Here is an 18,284-nt window from a genome sequence, read left to right on the forward strand (position 1 = left end):
TCCCCCTACCCACACATCCAGTCCTGAAGAAGGGTAATACCCGAAACGTTGACCGCTCCTTTCCTCCAGATGCTGCCTGACCTGCTGTGTTCTTCCAGCCTCCTGTACGTCTACCTTGGATTCCAGCATCTGCAATTTTTGTCTCTAACCTGGTTCAAGAATATATTGTTCTTAGAAAAGGTTCTGGAGACATTCCATGAACTCATCTTTCCGACCACCGTTGTCAATTTGATTCATCCAGTCTACATGAAAATTAAAATTGCCCATCGTTATCACTGAACATTTGTTACAAGCCCCCACTATTTACTAATTTATTCTCGGTCCTACCATGTAGTTACTGTTGATGGACCTACAAATTATTCCGAGACTTCTTTCTTTTGCTATTTCTTCTTCCCAAAGTTGTATCTATATCCCAATGCTTCAAACAAAGATGATTTTTCACTACTGTACTATTCTCATTCTATTAGACAATAGAGCCATTTCAACATTCAAAAAGCATGACACCATCCAAGATAAGCAGCTGCTTGACTGGCATCACATGTTGAAAAATTCACTCCTCCATCACCGACACAGCAACAACAGGGTGTACCACCTACAAGTTGCACTGCAGAAGTTCACCAAAGTTCCTTAAACAACATCTTTCAAACCCATGATCTATGGTCTTGAACAGCCAGGATGGCTGGGTGAAAATCCTACAGCTTCCTCACTATTGTGGATGTAGCTACCTCAAATGGACTCAAGGTGACAGCTCACCACCATCTTCTCAAAGGGTGATAGGATGGGCAGTAAAGACTGGCCCAACCAGTGTAACAATATCCTTGAATTAATATATATTTTTTAAAAAAAAGTTACCTTCTGTAATCTGGCCCACCAGGTAGACTCATCCTTTCTGCCTCCTTTCTTTCCTCCACTTCCACCACCTGCACCACTGCTCCCTGAACGTTGAGAATTTGTCGATTTTGCTTCTGTGGAATATGCAATAAATTACTGTCAACGAAAAACTGTCCAGACTCCATTTTTAGTTAGATGGGTTTGCAGACCTTGTAAATGTGCAATTCTAATGATGAAAAAACTCATTTCATTTAGCTAGTCAGAAAGACTTACAGAATTAATGTGTGCATTACATAATGCAAATTATGTAATGGATATGGTTGCTTACAAGGGCTATTTCCTATAGGAAGCCACTCTTTCCATGTAATCATTTTAACTTAAATAAAAATTCTAAATTGTGCAAATCGTATATTTTAATAAACTACCTTGTGCCTCACTGGATGATCCATTAGATGATTCACTTGTGCTTCTGGACTTTTTGTTTGGAAAATATTTTTCAAAACCTGAAAAAAAAACTCTATGTTTGAAAATGTTCATATAAAAGTTAGCTTAAGAACTACAGGAACATGTGATTCAGTTCTGAAAAACGTCACACTGAACTCAAACCTTTTTACACTACTTTTCTCTCTCCACAAATACTGCCAGACCTGCTGAATTTCTCAAGACATTTTTAAGTTTGACTCAGCCTTGTGTTGGGATACAGTTTCATTCAGAATAACCTTAGTGGAATTCCTATGGGAATGCATAGAGTACTAATATTTACATGCTGGTGCTGTGGAGGATAACCTGTAACATTGCCCAAGGTGAATTATCCCTTAATCTTGTTCTGGTTTACTGGGCAACTCAACCCAAATGCCACTTATCTCAAAACCAGATCATTTATCTGAATAGTGGTCTAAGAATCATTAGAATACCTTCAACTGAAATAAAAAATAACAGATTTGGAGTTATTAAAGGTGTAGAATTATGCCAGCAATGAAACTTAGCCCCAACACTTTTAAGAACTTTTACCATTTTAAAAATAAAGGTTAGTAATTCCACAGTGAATACACTGGCTGTTAATATTATGTTTCTCAATACAAAGTGTTTTACTCAAAATGAACTTAAAATGTTTGAAACATTAGCAAATTTTACAGTCAACCATTTTATATTTAAGCAACTTTTCAGCATGCTTTTGTAAAAATGATTCAAGGGGTGTGAGCATTAATCACTCACCCCTTGCGATCTGCTGAAACCCATGTGGTAAAGGTATAACCACAGTGCTGTTGGTATAGAATTCTAGGGAAAATTATATATACACACTTGTCAGATTGGCAGGTGATCTAAATGGTAATGTTCTCATCTGCCAGCCTTAACTATCCAGCGAGCACTAACTTTGATTTCTGCTTGTAAAATTAGTTTAATTTTCCAATTTAGCTATTACCAACACATATTTCCATAGCATTATGAAAAAAAGACAATGCATAACAAAGATAATACAACAACTTGCTTTTAATATGTTAAGAGGCTGTGTTTATTTTTAATGCCACCACATAGACACAGGTTAACATCATGTCACTGCAATGTGATGAAATGGTGACTGCCTGCAATGGATCTGGTTCTAAATGGTTAATGGCAACGATTCCAGTATTGGTCTCTATGGAATACTACTTGCCACCTTTTGCCAGTCTCAGTAGCTCCTCTAAATATCTTGTGAGATGGCAGAAATTGAAATTTCCAGTTTACCATCCAGTGCAGTCTGTCTGCTTTACAAAGCAACTCTTCTTTTTTCATTCATGGGAAGAGGCTAGGCTAGCATTTATTGTCCACCCTTAGTTGTTAAGAGTCAATCACATTGTTGTGGGTCTGGAGTCACATGTAGGCCAGACTGGGTAAGGATGGCAGTTTCCTTCCTTAAAGGACATCAGCAAACCAGATAGGTTTTTCCAACAATCAGCAATGGATTCATGGTCATCATTAGATTCGTAATTCCAGATATTTATTGAATTCAAATTCCACCAGCTGCTGTGGCGGGATTCAAACCCTGGTCTCCAGAACAGTACACGGGTTTCTGGATTAACAGTGCAGCGATAATACCACCAAGCCATTGCCTCCCCTTAAATCAGGCTATGTGCAAATGGAGCCTGTTATACAAATTTCCAAGATTGAAGTCTACACAGCATGCTTCAGGAGCTGCTCCTTCTAGACTGGGGTAATCGACAAACAAGCAACTGTCTATCATCAGTACTTGGATTGCATATCTTGACATTCACTACATGCACGCAGATTTAGATTTTTTTTTTGTCCCTTTTTTGGACATCATTACAATATCCCCAGGTGGTGGGCAAGCATCCTGATCCTTACTGTCAGTTCTGAAACTAATTATTGGAAACTGTCTGTCAGGAGTCTACAAGGTAACTTGTCCCACGATGTTGAAAAATGCCTGACTGTCCATAATTGACAGCTAAAATCCATTAAGTCGGCCCAAAAATGCAAATCCAAACCTGTGTTTTAACTCCAATATAAGTTTATAAATAATTTGAAAAATAGAAAAAATTAGAATTAAATGGAGGCTTGAAGGTAAACAGACTAAATATGACAATAACGATTACAAATTTATGACACTTTCAAGATTACTCACCTTTTGGTGGTCGTGAGCAGAGTCGTCCATAGATACCTAGAACATCTGCTAGTAGGCTGCTCTTATCCAAGCCCACACAATAGTGTGTACAACCTAAAAACTGCAAGAAATCACACAATGCAACAGAGAATGCTGAGAATATACTATTTATCATATCATCTTACTCACACCTTCTAGGATGGCACTTTAACATGAGGTCCAATGCATTAATCATATACACTTATTAGTAGAGGAAGGTGCATCTTAAAAATCTTGAACTCCTCACAAATGTTTTACATTAAATGGACATAGTGCAAGGCAAGTTGGACCAGCCAATAGTAGTGGCCTATTTTAGCAATTCCAAGTAATACTGTAATGAAGAACTGTAAGCTAGATTGATAAATCTAAGCTACTTGCTTTTTACGTTAGCATCTGATCTCCCTGCTATAGGAAAAATGTTGTGAAACTTCAAAAGGGTGCAGAAAAGATTTACAAGGATGTTGCCAGGGTTGGAGGGTTTGAGCTATAGAGGCTGCGTAGTCTGGGTCTATTTTCCCTAGAGTGTCAGAGGCTGAGGGGTGACCTTATAGAGGATTATAAAATTGTGAAGGATATGAATAGAGTGATGTGGAGGTGCCGGTGTTGGACTGGGGTGGATAAGGTCAGAAATCATACAACACCAGGTTACAGTCCAACAATCAAATAATCTGCTCCTATGATGCTGCTTGGCCTGCTGTGTTCATCCAGCCCTGCACCTTGTTGTCTCAGATTCTTCAGCATCTGCAGTTCCTACTATCTCTGAATCAAATAAACTTGTTGATTTATAACCTGGTGTCATGTGATTTCTGACCATGAATTGAGTGAATAGTCAAGATCTTTTTCCCAAGCTGGAGAGGGTTCAGAAATGATTTATCAGGATGTTGCCAGGTATGAAAGATTTGAGTTATAAAGAAAGGCTGGACAGGCTGTGACTTTTTCCACTGGAACGTAGGAGGTTGAGAGGCGACCCAATAGAAATTTATAATATAAGGAGGGTAATAGATAGAGTTAATGGTAGTTGTCTTTTCCCTACAACGGGGGATTTCAAAACTGGGGGACAGATGTTTAAGGAGAGAGGAGAGAGATTTAAAAAAGACATGACGGCAAATTTCTTACACAGAGGATGGTTTGTGTGTGGAATGAACTTCCTGGGGAAGGGGTGGATGCAGGTACAATTACAACATTTATAAGACATTCGGATAGAAACATGAATATGAAAGGTTTGGCGGGATATGGGCCAGGAGCAAATAGGTGGGACTGGTTTAGTCTGGAATTACGTTCGGCATGGACTGGTTAGACCAAAACTCTATTTCCATACGAATGACTCTATGACTAGAGAGCATAGGTTTAAGGCGAGAGGGGAAAGATTTAAAAGGGACCTAAGGGGCAACTTTTTCGTGTAGTGGGTGGTGCGTGTCTGGAATGAGCTGCCAGACAAAGTGGTGGAGGCTGGTACAATTACAACATTTAAGAAGTACTGGGGATGGGCACACAAACAGGAAGGATTGAGAGGGATATGGGTGAAATGCAGGCAAATGGGACCAGATTAATTTAGGATATTTAGTCAGCATGGACGAGTTGGACTGAAGGGTCTGTTTCTGTGCTGTACAATTCTATGACTCTCTCTATAAGACCATGAGATATAGGAGATGAATTAGACCATTCAACTTAAAGTCTGCTCCACTATTTCATTATGGCAGATATATTTCTCAACCGCATTCTCCTGCTTTCTCGCCAAAACCCTTGATCCCCTTACTAATCAAGAACATATCTATTTCTGTCCTTAGTATCCACAGCCTTCTGCAACAATAACAGAAATTGGTCGCAGGAATCATTTTCATACTCCGATATAACAATGAATTAATGCTTTTTGTTCAGTGGACTTTCTCGACATCCTAAAAATAGCACAGTTCACAGAAAATCAATCTTAAAAATTCACAGGTACAATTTTTTTACTCAAATATTTTTCAACAAATGTCCTGCTGATGCTTTGTCATTGATTAATTGCAAACACTGATGCAGAGTAAGCACATCACGTTACCTTAAAATATATTAAGCTTGGCCCAGAGAACGTCTTATGACTTATTCCTAAGAAAAATCTTTTATTTTCCTTTTGACTTATTTCTTTTGGAGAAATATCTCTAATTTGGGGAGCGAATTCTAAGGATCCTGCAGCAAAGTTGCATCGACATAATCAGAGGTAAAAGTGAAAAAAAATACTTGCTTTTCACGAACAGTGAAAGTCTCGAAAGACTGACAGACATTAAGGATGGTCACTGTGGGAACGCGGGAAACATGGAAACCAACTTTGCACACAGCAAGCTCTCATATAAAGGAATGTGATGACAGCACATAATCTGCTTTTGCAATGTTGATTGAGAGATAAATATTGGCCAGGACACCAGGGATAACTGCTGTTTTCTTCTTCAGAATGAGGTCCTTGGACCTTTCACATCCACCAGTCTACAGAGCACACCTTGGTTTAACATTCCATCTAATAGACGGTGCCTAGCGATAGCTAGTCCCTAACAGTATTACATTGAAGTGTCAGCACTAACTTTGTCTTCAAGCCTGGGAACGGACATTAAACATGAACCTCAGTCACAGGGATGAGTGCTGCTATGTTTCCAACTAATGTAGTGCTCTCCTCTCTCCACGTGACCAAAACACTCTCCACACTACATCTTATCCAATGCCTTGACATGCTTTCTGACGTGTAGAGCCCAGAATAAGAGAACACTCCATCCAAGCCCAAGTAAGTGACTTATAAAATAAAATATCAGTACAACTACCTTGCACATATACTCTATAAATCTGTTACAAGGCTGCAATATGTTCCAATAGTTTGATCAAGACGCCCTGCACCATTATTTCAGGGTTGGGGGAAATTATCCTGTCACAACTACAAACTAAATTACATCATTTTGCAAATCTCTATAAGGCATTATCTGATGTTTGTTGGTTTTGGTTTATTGGAACTGGTTGAATCATAAGGGCGGCACAGTGGCTTGCACTGCTGCCTCTCAGCGCCATCGACCCCGGTTCAATTCGAACCTCAGGCGACTGCCTGTGTGGTGTTTCTTCCAGGCCAATCCAAAAATGTGCAGGCTATGCTAAATTGCCCATAGTGTTTAGGGATGTGCAGGTTAGGTGGATTAAGCATGGGAAATGCAGGGACAGAGTGCGATGCTCTTCACAGGGTTCAGTTCCTTCAGTTCTGAGGAAGAGTCACCAGACCCGAAATGTTAACTGTTTTTTTCCTTCACAGATTCCACCAGACCTGCTGAGCTTTTCAGCAACTTTGTTTTTGCTCTTCACAGGGGTCGGTGTGGACTCGATGGGCCGAATAGCCTGCTGCAGAGATTCTATGATCTAACCCTACAAACTGATTAACGTCACATGCGTCAACGACTTTAAACCTGTCGGTACCAGGCAGGCACGTATTTTAAACAGTACCACCACAGAGTGGTATTGCGCTGAGTGAAGGTTATTGCCTGTGTAAACACGCCGCTCTGCCGCTTACTCACCGGCCTCCAGGCTCGGCTGACGCGCTGAGGGCCAAAACTTTTATACAAGCCCCGGCAGCAACGGGCCAACACGACATAGCGGTGCGCCATCGCCTGCTGATTATCTCTTTCCTTTTCTCTCTCCTTTCTTTCCCCTGTCCAGTTCAGGATACTCCTCAGCAATGTCTAAGCAGCGTATTGATGTCCCACTACCGCCGCCGCCACCACCACCACCATCATCATCATCATCATCTCTACCCCTCCCCCTCCAAGGCCGTCTGGGGTCAGACATCACTGTGGGCGTATCTGCGTGCCGTGACGCCATGACGTATCCCCGCCCCCTTTTCGTCACGTGTTCCCCGCACAGTTACGTCGATGTTTGCGACAACCTCAGGGGAAACTTTTCCCCCAACTCTGCGGCAAGTTTGCCATGTCCTTTCTTGTATACTGCCTGTGTCAGTGCTGCTGTTTGTGCCCATCCGTGTGTCTCTTTATATTCTTCACCTGTCTTTTCTTCGCTATTTATTTGCTCGATTCCTACGATTTCATATTCGTGTCACCCGATGATGGAGTTGCTTGAGTGATTCTTGCTCTCCCACATCGTGCTGGTATATTGACAATAGGAATTAGCATCGCCAAAAGAGGTGAGACAAGCTGCAACCTCATCTAACAATCTGAAATTCGTTTTTTTCTTTTTCTCCCCGCCTGGATTTAAATACAAATATGCTTGGATTTTTCAACTTGCCCACTTCAAGCTATTCGAATTCTACAGGTCCGCAAAGAGAGCTGGTATGTTATAATATAAGTGGGGCAAGATGGTCTCACATGCCTGATTTACCAACACGCTCTTATAGGTCGGTTTTGCACTTATTAAATAAAATGTCCTAAAATAATCCATCCACACGGTCACTGAAAACTGCAGGAAAAATAGTTTCAAACAAGAACTTATAACATCACAGTTGTATTAGACATCGGATGCAAGAGGTATCACAGAATTGGAAAGGGTCATTCAATCCATTCTCTCTGCCGACTCTCTGCATCAGCAATTCACCCAGTGCCTCTTTCCTCCAGATTCTGCCTGGCTTGCTGTGTTATTCCAGCTTCCTGTTTGTCTCCCTTGGATTCCAGCATCTGCAGTTTGTTTTTTGTCTCTAACTTCTTCTCCCTTTAACTTTGTACTCCCTTTTCAGCCAATATTTCGTTTCCCTCTTGAATGCCACAATTGAACCTGTTACCAGGTTCCCAGATATTGTCTTCCAGACGGTAGCCACTAGTTGTGTAAAAGGTTTTTTTCCCCATTGTGTTCTTTGTTCATTACACTTAATTCTGTGAAATAACAGAGTACACTGATTAGTCCTGTTACAAAGAGTGTAACAGATGAGGAGGCCATGGCCTAGTGATATTGTCGCTGGACTGTTAATCCAGAGACCCAGGTAATGTTCTGGGGACCTAGGTTCAAATTTGAATTCAATAAATATCTGGAATTAGAGTCTAATGATGACCATGAATCCATTGTCGGGGGAAAAACCCATCTGGTTCACTAACGTCCTTTAGGGAAGGAGACTGCCATCCTTACCTGGTCTGGCCTACATGTGACTCCAGACCCACAGCAATGTGGTTGACTGGTAACTACCCTCTGGGAAATTAGGGATGGGCAATAAATGCTGGCCTAGCCAGCGATGCCTCATCCTGCGAATGAATTTTTAAAAAATAGACATTTGGCACAACCTTCGTCAGAAATTACACAGTTCCTAATCCTGATTTTTCCAGAGGTTTGGGTTTTACTGTTTGACCTGAAAACCTATACCTTAAAATTAATAATCCTTTATCAAAGAATATTTGTTGACAGTATGAAATAGCTTACGTCTTTGTATCTGATGACCAATTTAAATAGTGTTCAGGATTAAAGGGTAGGAAAGGCTTTTATGTATTGAGAAACAAATACAGTTGTATAAAAAGGCAAAGATATCAAACACAAATGAGAAAACTAAATATTTTCAGAACAGATGGGGTGGAGTGGGCAGCGGTAGGTGGAATGGCCATGTTCATAAAGGATTCTCCTGGTATGGTGCAGGATACTGTTCGGCCCATCGTAACCGCACCGGCTCGTTAAATGAGCATCATTTCTAACAGATTCCAACGGAATTAAAATGTAATATGTAAAGCTGACCTAAGGGATTGCAGGAACACACAATCTATATTGATAAAGTTAAGTAAAAGTGAAGGGAGCAGGAGAATTCTAGTGTAGGTTTTGTAACCAAACTTTGGAGATGAGAATGTCACGTAATCCTGCAGACATATGCACTATCCCAACATAGACTGAAATAAAGTGAATGCAAATTCATGGTAAGAAACATTTGAGACACGCTTATACTTATCGAGGTTAGTACATTTCTAATTCACTAGTACAAAAACATCAGTTTAAAAAGGCAAAGATCACAGTCCGCCAAGACTCCTTCACAGATGCTGCCAGACCCGCTGAGCTTTTCCAGCAACTTTGTTTATGTTCCGCCAAGACGCTCCTGTTTTGACATGATGCAAACAACTCATGCGACTAAACCCCCTCTCCCCTTCGGCTGCAATCTCCTGTGCGAGGCAAAATACTATGTATCAAACAGGGAATGAACAGCAGAAAATTCTCCTCTGAGCCTCATAGACAAGCAAATGATCGCTTCAAGATCATGATAACCCGTATCACAAGCCCACGTAACCTGTCATTTTTGCATTTGCAGGAACCTCACGATCACTACTCGCTGTGCGCTTGGGAGCAAGACTTTTCGACTGGAGCCCCTGTTGCTTCTTTCGTTTTTTAAACGTTTAATAATAAAATTCATAACATTTAAAATGTACAACCTGCAGTTGTTGTCACTTCTCCTGCGCTCCCTGAGGCTGCAACAAAGTGTCCCGCGGCTGACTGGATACATGCCGGATAGAGGTGTAGCGTATTGCGTCATGACGTAGGCTAGCCTCTGGTCGTCATCTTCGCTGGCGCAGTCACGCCATCAGAAATCTCAACAATCTTACATTGAATCAAACCACTGCCATGGACTTTGTCATCAACTTGCTATACCGCATTTGCCAGTCTTGGTCTTTCTGTTTTCTTATGCTGTTTTTCATACTTTTTTTCGCTATTCTTTCTCTTTTTTGATCTAGAATCCTACTTCACTGACTAGAAACTGTTCGAGTGGCCAATGCCTACCAACAATTCCATGTGAGAAGATCGACCAACGAACATACATTACACCGTAAACGTTAAGAGATGAAATACAAGGTGAGACAGTTACATCTGAAATTAAACAAATGTATTTTTTAAAATAAAAACTTAGATAAATCTCAACACAGCAAGTTACAAAGAAAACAACTTTGTATTGTCGGCATTCGAGTGTTTGAACTTGCTAAGATATTGTTGTGTCAAAATATCAAAGAGGATTTATAAGAGTAACTGCAGATGCTGGTGTCAGAGTGAAATGAGTGTGGAGCAGGAGGAACACACCAGGTCAGGCAGCATCAGAGGAGCAGGAAAGTCAACGTTTCAGGTCAGGACCCTTCATCAGAAGAAATGGACTGTAGACAGTAGCCCAAACAACTTGCCTGTTGTGTTAAGGCTGACTCACTTTATGGTTAAAAAAATGCTTATTTATGATCGCTGTTTCCTGAGATCTAAACATCTCATCTTCCATCTTACCTTGGATCACTTTAAGCATGACACCTACGGAAAGCATGCTCCTTTGTTGTAAACTAATAGCTTAATGTTAGCCTAGACACTTATGAGGAATGTCATATTGTACATTATAGTTGTGTTAAATGTCTGTTGGATTCTTCAACACGATAGACAAACCCAGTTTTTTTCTATTGCAGGCGATAAGAGAAACATTGCCGCATGATGTAAAGAATCCTATTGAAGGGAAATTCAAACCATTTCCTTGTTTTAATAAGAGATAGCAAGGTGTAGAGCTGGATGAACACAGCAGGCCAAGCAGCATCAGAGGAGCAGGAAGGCTAACGTTTCGGGCCTAGACCCTTCTTCTCTACATCTTGCTATCTCAGATTCTCCAGCATCTGCAGTTCCTACTAACCCTTGTTTTAATAAGTTGTTTTTGAGGTATTCTTGTTATTGGGTCTGACAACATCTTAAATATTTCTGGTCCTCAGCAACATGGCTACTACTGGGCAGTTGAACCCAAATGGTTAGAGATGAAGGGGCTTATCATCTGGTATAATTTCTCCATTGCGAGGAGATTCCTTTATTTGTTTTATGTGTATGTGAAATGTCTTGTCAAATTGTGATCTCTGACTAACTCTACATATACTTTATTAATGTTGACTTCACATTATACAACGTAGCATTTAAATTTATAGTGAAAATAGTTATTAGCTCCCCAGTTTAAGCTGTTGCATGTTGTCGCTGAAACTTTTGTATTTTAAAAAATGGGTATGTGTAGTTACAACACAGTGTGGAGCTGGAGGAACACAGCAGGCGAGGATCAGGAAAGTTGACGTTTCGGGTCGGGACCCTTTGTTTATGTGTTTGCATCGTTCAAAGAGGAGTACTGATGAAGAGTCACCGGACTCGAGACGTTAACTCTGCTTTCTTGCCACTGATGCTGCCAAGACCCGCTGACTTTCTCCAGCAATTTCTGTTCTTGTTCCGTAGAAGGTTGGGGGGGGCGGAGCTGGTGGGCGGGACGATAGCGCAATTTGGGGCGGAGCGGACGTCAGTGGGCGGGACGTCCGTCTGTGGGCGGGGCCGCCGTCAGTGAGCGTGGCGTACGTCCGTGGAGCAGGCGTCGGTTGGCAAAGCAGGGTGGTGACGCAATCCGTGGGCAGCTACCCCGTTAGTGGGTGGAGCGATGACGTGTAGGGGGCGTGTATGCGGTAGTGGGCGGAGAGGTGACGCAATCCCTGGGCGGGGCAGCGGTTAGTGGGCGGGGCGGTGTTGCCTCGGTCTCCCGGAAGTAGACGTTCGGCTCCTGTCAGGTGGAGATTGAGTGGCGGAGCTGAAGGAGTTGTGGGGGCTGGTGTGAAGGGTCTGGGGGCAAGGAGCAGCTCCTTTCCCGGACACAGTGCGGCCTGGCCTCCGGTGCCATGAAGATCTGGAGCTCGGAGCACCTCTTCAGGTCGGCAGAGGGATTGTGGTCAGGCCTGAGGGGGCAGTGTGAGGGTGTGTAGGCGGCCCAGCCTGAGGAATACCGAGGGAGGGTCTGGTAAGAGAGGGAGAGTGGTTTTTGACATGAGAGGGCGTGGGGCAGGCGAGGCTTCGTCATTATGAGATGTGGCGTGGGTTGAAAGGGGGAGTTGGGTGTTCAGGCCTGAGGGTGAGTGATTTGGGGTCCAGCCTCAGGCGGAGGGGATTGAAGCCAACCGTAGGGGAGGAGGTGTTTTGGAGGTCCTGGCCTGAAGGAGGGAGGGGATTGGGGTTCGGCCTGAAGGAGGGAGGGGATTGGGGTTCGGCCTGAGGGGGAGAAGGAAGTTGGGAGTCTGGCCTGTCACAGAAGTGAAGGATTAGTTTGGGGCTGTGGGGAGGCTGTGGTTTGGCATTCCTGCCTGCCCCATATTCTCTGTGATTGGATCAGGCTGTTGGTGCTGGAAGCTGACATGAAACAGTTTGTGAATCTGTGTTTAAATCTGCTTGAGCAACTTAGTTTGTGGTTCTCCAGAAATCAAATTTTGCGCAAAAATGTGCCTTACAGATTCATAAGCTCCTGGGACTCTGCATTGCAGAAAGAACTGGAGGACTGTTATTTCTGTGAAGGGTTGTGTGCGTCTCTGTGTGAAAAACAAGTAACATTTCCCATTGGAAGGTATTTAATTGTTTACTGTATGCCTAGCCAGCCTTTTATTTGGGAACAGATGTGGTGGTGATCCTAGTTATATTGGCTGGGGATTCAGACTGTTGGTGTATCTAGTTGCATTTTTGGAGGTGCATTCCGTAAACTGTGGCTGCAGACTCCCCCAGAGATGAATTTAGATCAAACACCACTACCACCTCCTATTTCCCATTTACACACTGCTTCTTAGCAACAACATCCAAAAACATTGGAGTCACGTTTCCCTTGTGACACTGATCTCTACCTTGTCACTTAGCTCTAAACTCCTCCACAGTCTCTAAGTTTTCAAATTGCTTATTCAGCGTGCAGTACTGCATGAGCAAACATTTCCTTCAATTAAATATTGGCAGAACAGAAATAATTGTCTTTGGTCTGTGCCACAAAATTTGCTCTCTTGGCACTGCTTCCAACCCTTCCCAAGCTTGATGTTGTATTTGATTGCAAGATGAGCTTCCAAACCTCCATTATTCAATTTGCTTGATCTGTGACCAGTGGTGTTCCACAGGGATCAGTGCTGAGACACCTGTTTCTTGTAGTTTATAAATGATTTGGAGGAGAATGGAGAAGATTATTATGTTTGTCGATGATACATAAGCTAGGGGAGCTGCGGATAGTGAGGAGATTGTAGGTAGCCTTAGTAAGTTTGTGAACGGTACAAAGATTGAGGGAGCTGTGGATAGTGAGGATTGCCAGAGGATACAGCAGGATAAGATAGGTTGGAGACTTGGGCAGAAAATTTCAGATGGAGTTTAATCTGGACAAATGCAAGGTGATGCATTTTGGAAGATCTACTGCAGGAGGCAAGTGTACAGTAAATGGCAGAATGCTTAGTAGCATCAATGTACAGGGGGAAATCTAGGCATACAGGTCCATGGGGTTCCCTGAACGTGGCAACACAAGTGAATAAGGTGGTTAAGAAGGCATATAACATGCTTCCCTTCTTTGGTCGGGGCATAGGATATAAAAATTGGCAAGTCATGCCACAGCTGTATAGAACTTTAGTTAGGCCACATATGGAATATTACATACAGTTCTGGTCACCCCACCACCAGAATGTGGAGGATTTGGAGAGTGTACAGAATAGGTTTATCAGGATGTTACCAGGTTTGGAGTGTATTAGCCCTGAGGAGGGATTGGACAAACTCGCTTTGTTTTCATTTGAATGTCGAAGGATGAAAGGCAACCTCATAGAAGTTTACAAAATTATCAGAGGCATGGATAGAATGGATATTTAGAGTCTTTTTCCCAGGGTAGAAATGTCAATTATTAGGAGACAAGCTTAAGGTAAAAGGGGGAAAGCTTATGGAAATGTGAGAGGCAAGTATTTTTCACAGAGGATGGTAAACGCCTGGAATGTGCCGCCAGAGAAGGCGGTTGAGACAGATACAGTAGCAACATTTAAGAGGCATCTTGACAGGTAAATGAATAGGCAGGAGATAGAAGGATATGGACCATGTAGAGGCAAAAGATATTTAGTTTAGGAAGGCATATTTCAGCGCTGTCCCGGAGGGTTGAAGGGCCTGTTCCTGTGCTGTACTGTTCTTTGAATTCTGAATGAAGAAGATGAGGAATAGTCTGCAGCATAGAAGAAAAGTGATTCTTATCTTTCTTGCTGAATTAAATGATCGAATATTTTTACAATAAATTCTGTGCAGTGATTCACTATGCATTACTATATCTCAGTGCATGTGAATGTTTGAAGTATCTGCCGTATACATATATCTAAACTGATTGTAAATTTGGCTAAGGTGACCGTTTTATAACTGCCATTTGCACACACTTCTTCCCTTCCATTTCCGTTATAGTGGTGTTGGCTAATATGCCGTGTGGTTGTATATGATTATATTGTTTAGCCATCCCTGGGAGACAGTTATCAAAGCTGCGATGCGTAAATACCCCAATCCCATGAATCCCAATGTGGTAGGAGTGGATGTGTTGGAGAGAAATCTCGATACTCGAGGAAGACTGCATAGCCATCGTCTGCTTAGTACCGAGTGGGGCCTCCCCAGCATTGTTATAGCTGTAAGTCCGTAAGCATCATTTTGTACAATATTTTCTGTTTATTTGAATACCCATTGGTTAATATTACTAAAACTAAAACAAGAGGTTTTTATGGTCTAATATCTTAATTTGTATGAATCACTCATGTCTAGATCCCGGTTTGTACATTTGACCCATACAAGACTAGGTGCAGAATAATCTGATTTCTGCATTAAATCCAGAAGAATAATAAACTGAAAAAAATATTGCACATGAAGGCTAAGGTAGTAATATGTTCTTTTCATACATACGAACAAGTAAAAGAGTGGGCTACTCAGTCCTTCAAGCCTTCTCCACCATTCAGCAGAGTCAGAGAATCATAGAGATGTGCAGCATGGGAACAGACCCTTCGGCCCAACTCATCCATGCCGATCAGATATCCTAAATAAATCTGTCCCATTTGCCAGCATTTGGCCCATATCCCTCTGCATGAAAAAGTTGCCCCTTGGGTCCCTTTTAAATACTTTCCCTCTCACCTTAAACCCATGCCTTCTAGTTTTGGACTCCCTCACCCCATGAAAAGACCTTGTGCATTTATCCTATCCATGTCCCTCATGATTTTATAAACCTCTATAAGGTCACCCCTCAGCTTCCGATGTTCCAGGGAAAATAGCCCCATCCTATTCACCATCTTCCTATAGTTCAAACCCTCCAACCTCGCAACATCCTTGTAAATCTTTAATTAACCTTCCAAATTTTGTAATGTCCTTCCTATAGCACGGAGACCAGAACCGCACGCAGTTTTCCAGAAGTAGCCTAACTAATGTCCTGTACAGCCACCACATGACCTCCCAACTCCTATATTCAATGCACTGATCAATAAAGGCAAGCATACCAAGCACCACCTTCACTATCCTATCTACCTGCAACTCCACTTTCAAGGAACTATGAACCTGTACTCCAAGGTCTCTTTATTCAGCAACACTCCCCAGGACCTTACCATTAAATGTATAAGTCCTACCCTGATTTGCACCTCACGTTTATTTAAATTAAACTCTATCTGCCCCCACCCCCCCCCCCCCCCCCCCACCCCCGCCGCCTTGGACCATTGGCTCATCTGATCAAGATCCAGTTGTACTCTAAGATAACCTTCTTTGCTGTCCACTACCCCTTCAATTTTAGTGACAGCTGCAAACTTATTAACAATATCTCCCATATTCACATCCAAATCATTTATATAAATGGCAAAAAGCAGTGGACTCAGCACCAATCCTTGTGGCACATGGCTGGTCACAGGCCTCCAGTCTGAAAAGCAACCCTCCCCCACCACCATCTGTCTTCTACCTTCGAGCCAGTTCTGTATCCAAATGGCTAGTTCTCCCTGTATTCAATGTAATCCAACCTTGCTAACCAGTCTACCATGAGGAACCTTGTCAAACGCCACTGAAGTCCATATAGATGACGTCTACCGCTCTGTTCTCATCAATCTCCTTCGTTACTTCTTCAGAAAACTCAATCAAGTTAGTGAGACATGATTTCCTATGCACAAAGCCATGTTGACTATGCCTAATCAGTTCTTGCCTTTCTAAATACATGTAATTCCTGTCCTTCAGGATTCCCTCCAACAACTTGCCCACCACTGATGTCAGGCTCATCGGTCTATCATTCCCTGGCTTTTCCTCCTCGCCTTTCTTAAATAGTGGCACCACATTATCCAACCTCCAGTCTTCTGGCACCTCACCTATGCCTATCGATGATACAAATATCTCAGCAAGGGAGCCAGCAATCATTTCTCTAGCTTTCCAAAGATCTAGGGTACACCTGATCAGGTCCCAGGTTTTTCAAGGACCCTAACTTGCCCCCCTTGGTGGTCGAGAACGCCCTCAACCGTGTCTCCCACATCTCCCGCACCTCATCCCTCACACCCCGTCCACGCAATAAGAACCAAAAAAGAATCCCCCTCGTCCTCACGTACCACCCCACCAACCTCCAGATCCAACGCATCATCCTCCGACACTTCCGCCATCTGCAATCCGGCCCCACCACCAAAGACATCTTTCCCTCCCCACCCTTATCTGCTTTCCGGAGGGACAACTCTCTCCGTGACTCCCTTGTCCGCTCCACACTCCCCTCCAGCTCCACCACACCCGGCACTTTTCCCTGCAACCGCAGGAAGTGCTACACCTGCCCCCATACCTCCTCCCTCACCCCCATCCCAGGCCCCAAGAAGACTTTCCACATCAAGCAGATGTTCACCTGCACATCTGCCAATGTGGTATACTGCATCCGCTGTACCCGGTGTGGCTTCCTCTACATCGGGGAAACCAAGCGGAGACTCGGGGACCGCTTTGCAGAACACTTACGCTCGGTTCGCAACAAACAACTGCACCTCCCGGTCGCGAGCCATTTCAACTCCCCCTCCCATTCCTCAGACGACATGTCCATCCTGGGCCTCCTGCAGTGCCACAACGATGCCACCCGAAGGTTGCAGGAACAGCAACTCATATTCCGCTTGGGAACCCTGCAGCCCAATGGTATCAATGTGGATTTCACAAGTTTCAAAATCTCCCCTCCCCCCACCGCATCCCAAAACCAGTCCAACTCGTCCCTGCCTCCCTAACCTGTTCTTCCTCCCACCTATCCCCTCCTCCCACCTCAAGCCGCACCTCCATCTCCTACCGACCAACCTCATCCCGCCCCCTTGACCTGTCCGTCCTCCCTGGACTGACCTATCCCCTTCCTAACTCCCTACCTACACTCACCTTTCCTGGCCCCATCCCCGCCTCTTCGACCTGTTTGTTTCCTCTCCACCTATCCTCTCCTCTATCCCTCTTCTATCCGCCTCCCACTCTCTCCCTATTTATTTCAAAACCCCCTTCCCCTCCCCCTTTTCTGATGAAGGGTCTAGGCCCGAAACGTCAGCCTCTCTGCTCCTATGATGCTGCTTGGCCTGCTGTGTTCATCCAGCCCTGCACCTTGTTGTCTCGGATTCTCCAGCATCTGCAGTTCCTACTATCTCTGAGCTTCTAACATGCTCCAATGTCCTTAATTATTTACTTAAATATGGTGGGTGATCAGGTGTATCACTGCTTTGACCCTGGGGCTAGGCTGGGAAGGGGGTGGGCTGGCCAGGCTGACTATTTTTCCAGCTGATGGGGGCATGTAATATCAGGCCCAGCAGCTTTCCCTCACCATTTTACAGATCTCCAGACTATCCCTTGGATAAATCGCAAGTCATTCAGGGAGAGCCAAATCAGAATTCTGGATGTGGCAAGAGGCAACAAAGGAACTGTGGAGAATATTGGGAAAGGACAAGCTTCCGTAAGTCTAACTCTAATGTTTCATACTATTTTAAGTTCTACTTACATAGCAATAACATTAACCTTTAACCTATGAAGTAGGCAGTTCTATAAAGTAGTTCTGAAACACTGGGTCAGTGCTGCTGTGGCAATGGAAGTACAATTGCATTCCAAGACACAGTGAGCCAGGCACTGTTCAAGC

At 43.3% G+C, this 18,284-nt stretch overlaps 2 protein-coding genes across 2 annotated transcripts in view; one reads left to right on the top strand and one right to left on the bottom strand.

Moving 5' to 3' along the window:
* LOC109936126 (AFG3-like protein 2) overlaps window positions 1-7,261 on the bottom strand; it is a 165,232-nt gene extending 157,971 nt beyond the window's left edge. Inside the window, exons 1-4 of the mRNA XM_048595482.1 lie at window positions 6,997-7,261; window positions 3,452-3,551; window positions 1,257-1,334; window positions 853-965 (exon numbers count right to left, since the gene is read on the bottom strand). Of these exons, the coding sequence (XP_048451439.1) occupies window positions 853-965; window positions 1,257-1,334; window positions 3,452-3,551; window positions 6,997-7,086 (381 nt within the window). The 5' untranslated portion in view covers window positions 7,087-7,261. The remainder of the gene's footprint in view (window positions 1-852; window positions 966-1,256; window positions 1,335-3,451; window positions 3,552-6,996) is intronic.
* Window positions 7,262-11,930: 4,669 nt separating this feature from the next.
* LOC125482901 (PRELI domain containing protein 3A-like) lies at window positions 11,931-15,160 on the top strand. The gene is made up of 3 exons (XM_048595487.1): window positions 11,931-12,092; window positions 12,666-12,776; window positions 14,657-15,160. Exons 1-3 carry the CDS (start codon window positions 12,061-12,063, stop codon window positions 14,835-14,837), a joined length of 324 nt encoding a protein of 107 aa, XP_048451444.1. The 5' UTR covers window positions 11,931-12,060; the 3' UTR covers window positions 14,838-15,160.
* Window positions 15,161-18,284: the final 3,124 nt, after the last annotated feature.

Source organism: Rhincodon typus, chromosome 4 (genome assembly GCF_021869965.1).
Source record: "Rhincodon typus isolate 14 chromosome 4, sRhiTyp1.1, whole genome shotgun sequence".
NCBI classification, from domain to species: domain Eukaryota; kingdom Metazoa; phylum Chordata; class Chondrichthyes; order Orectolobiformes; family Rhincodontidae; genus Rhincodon; species Rhincodon typus.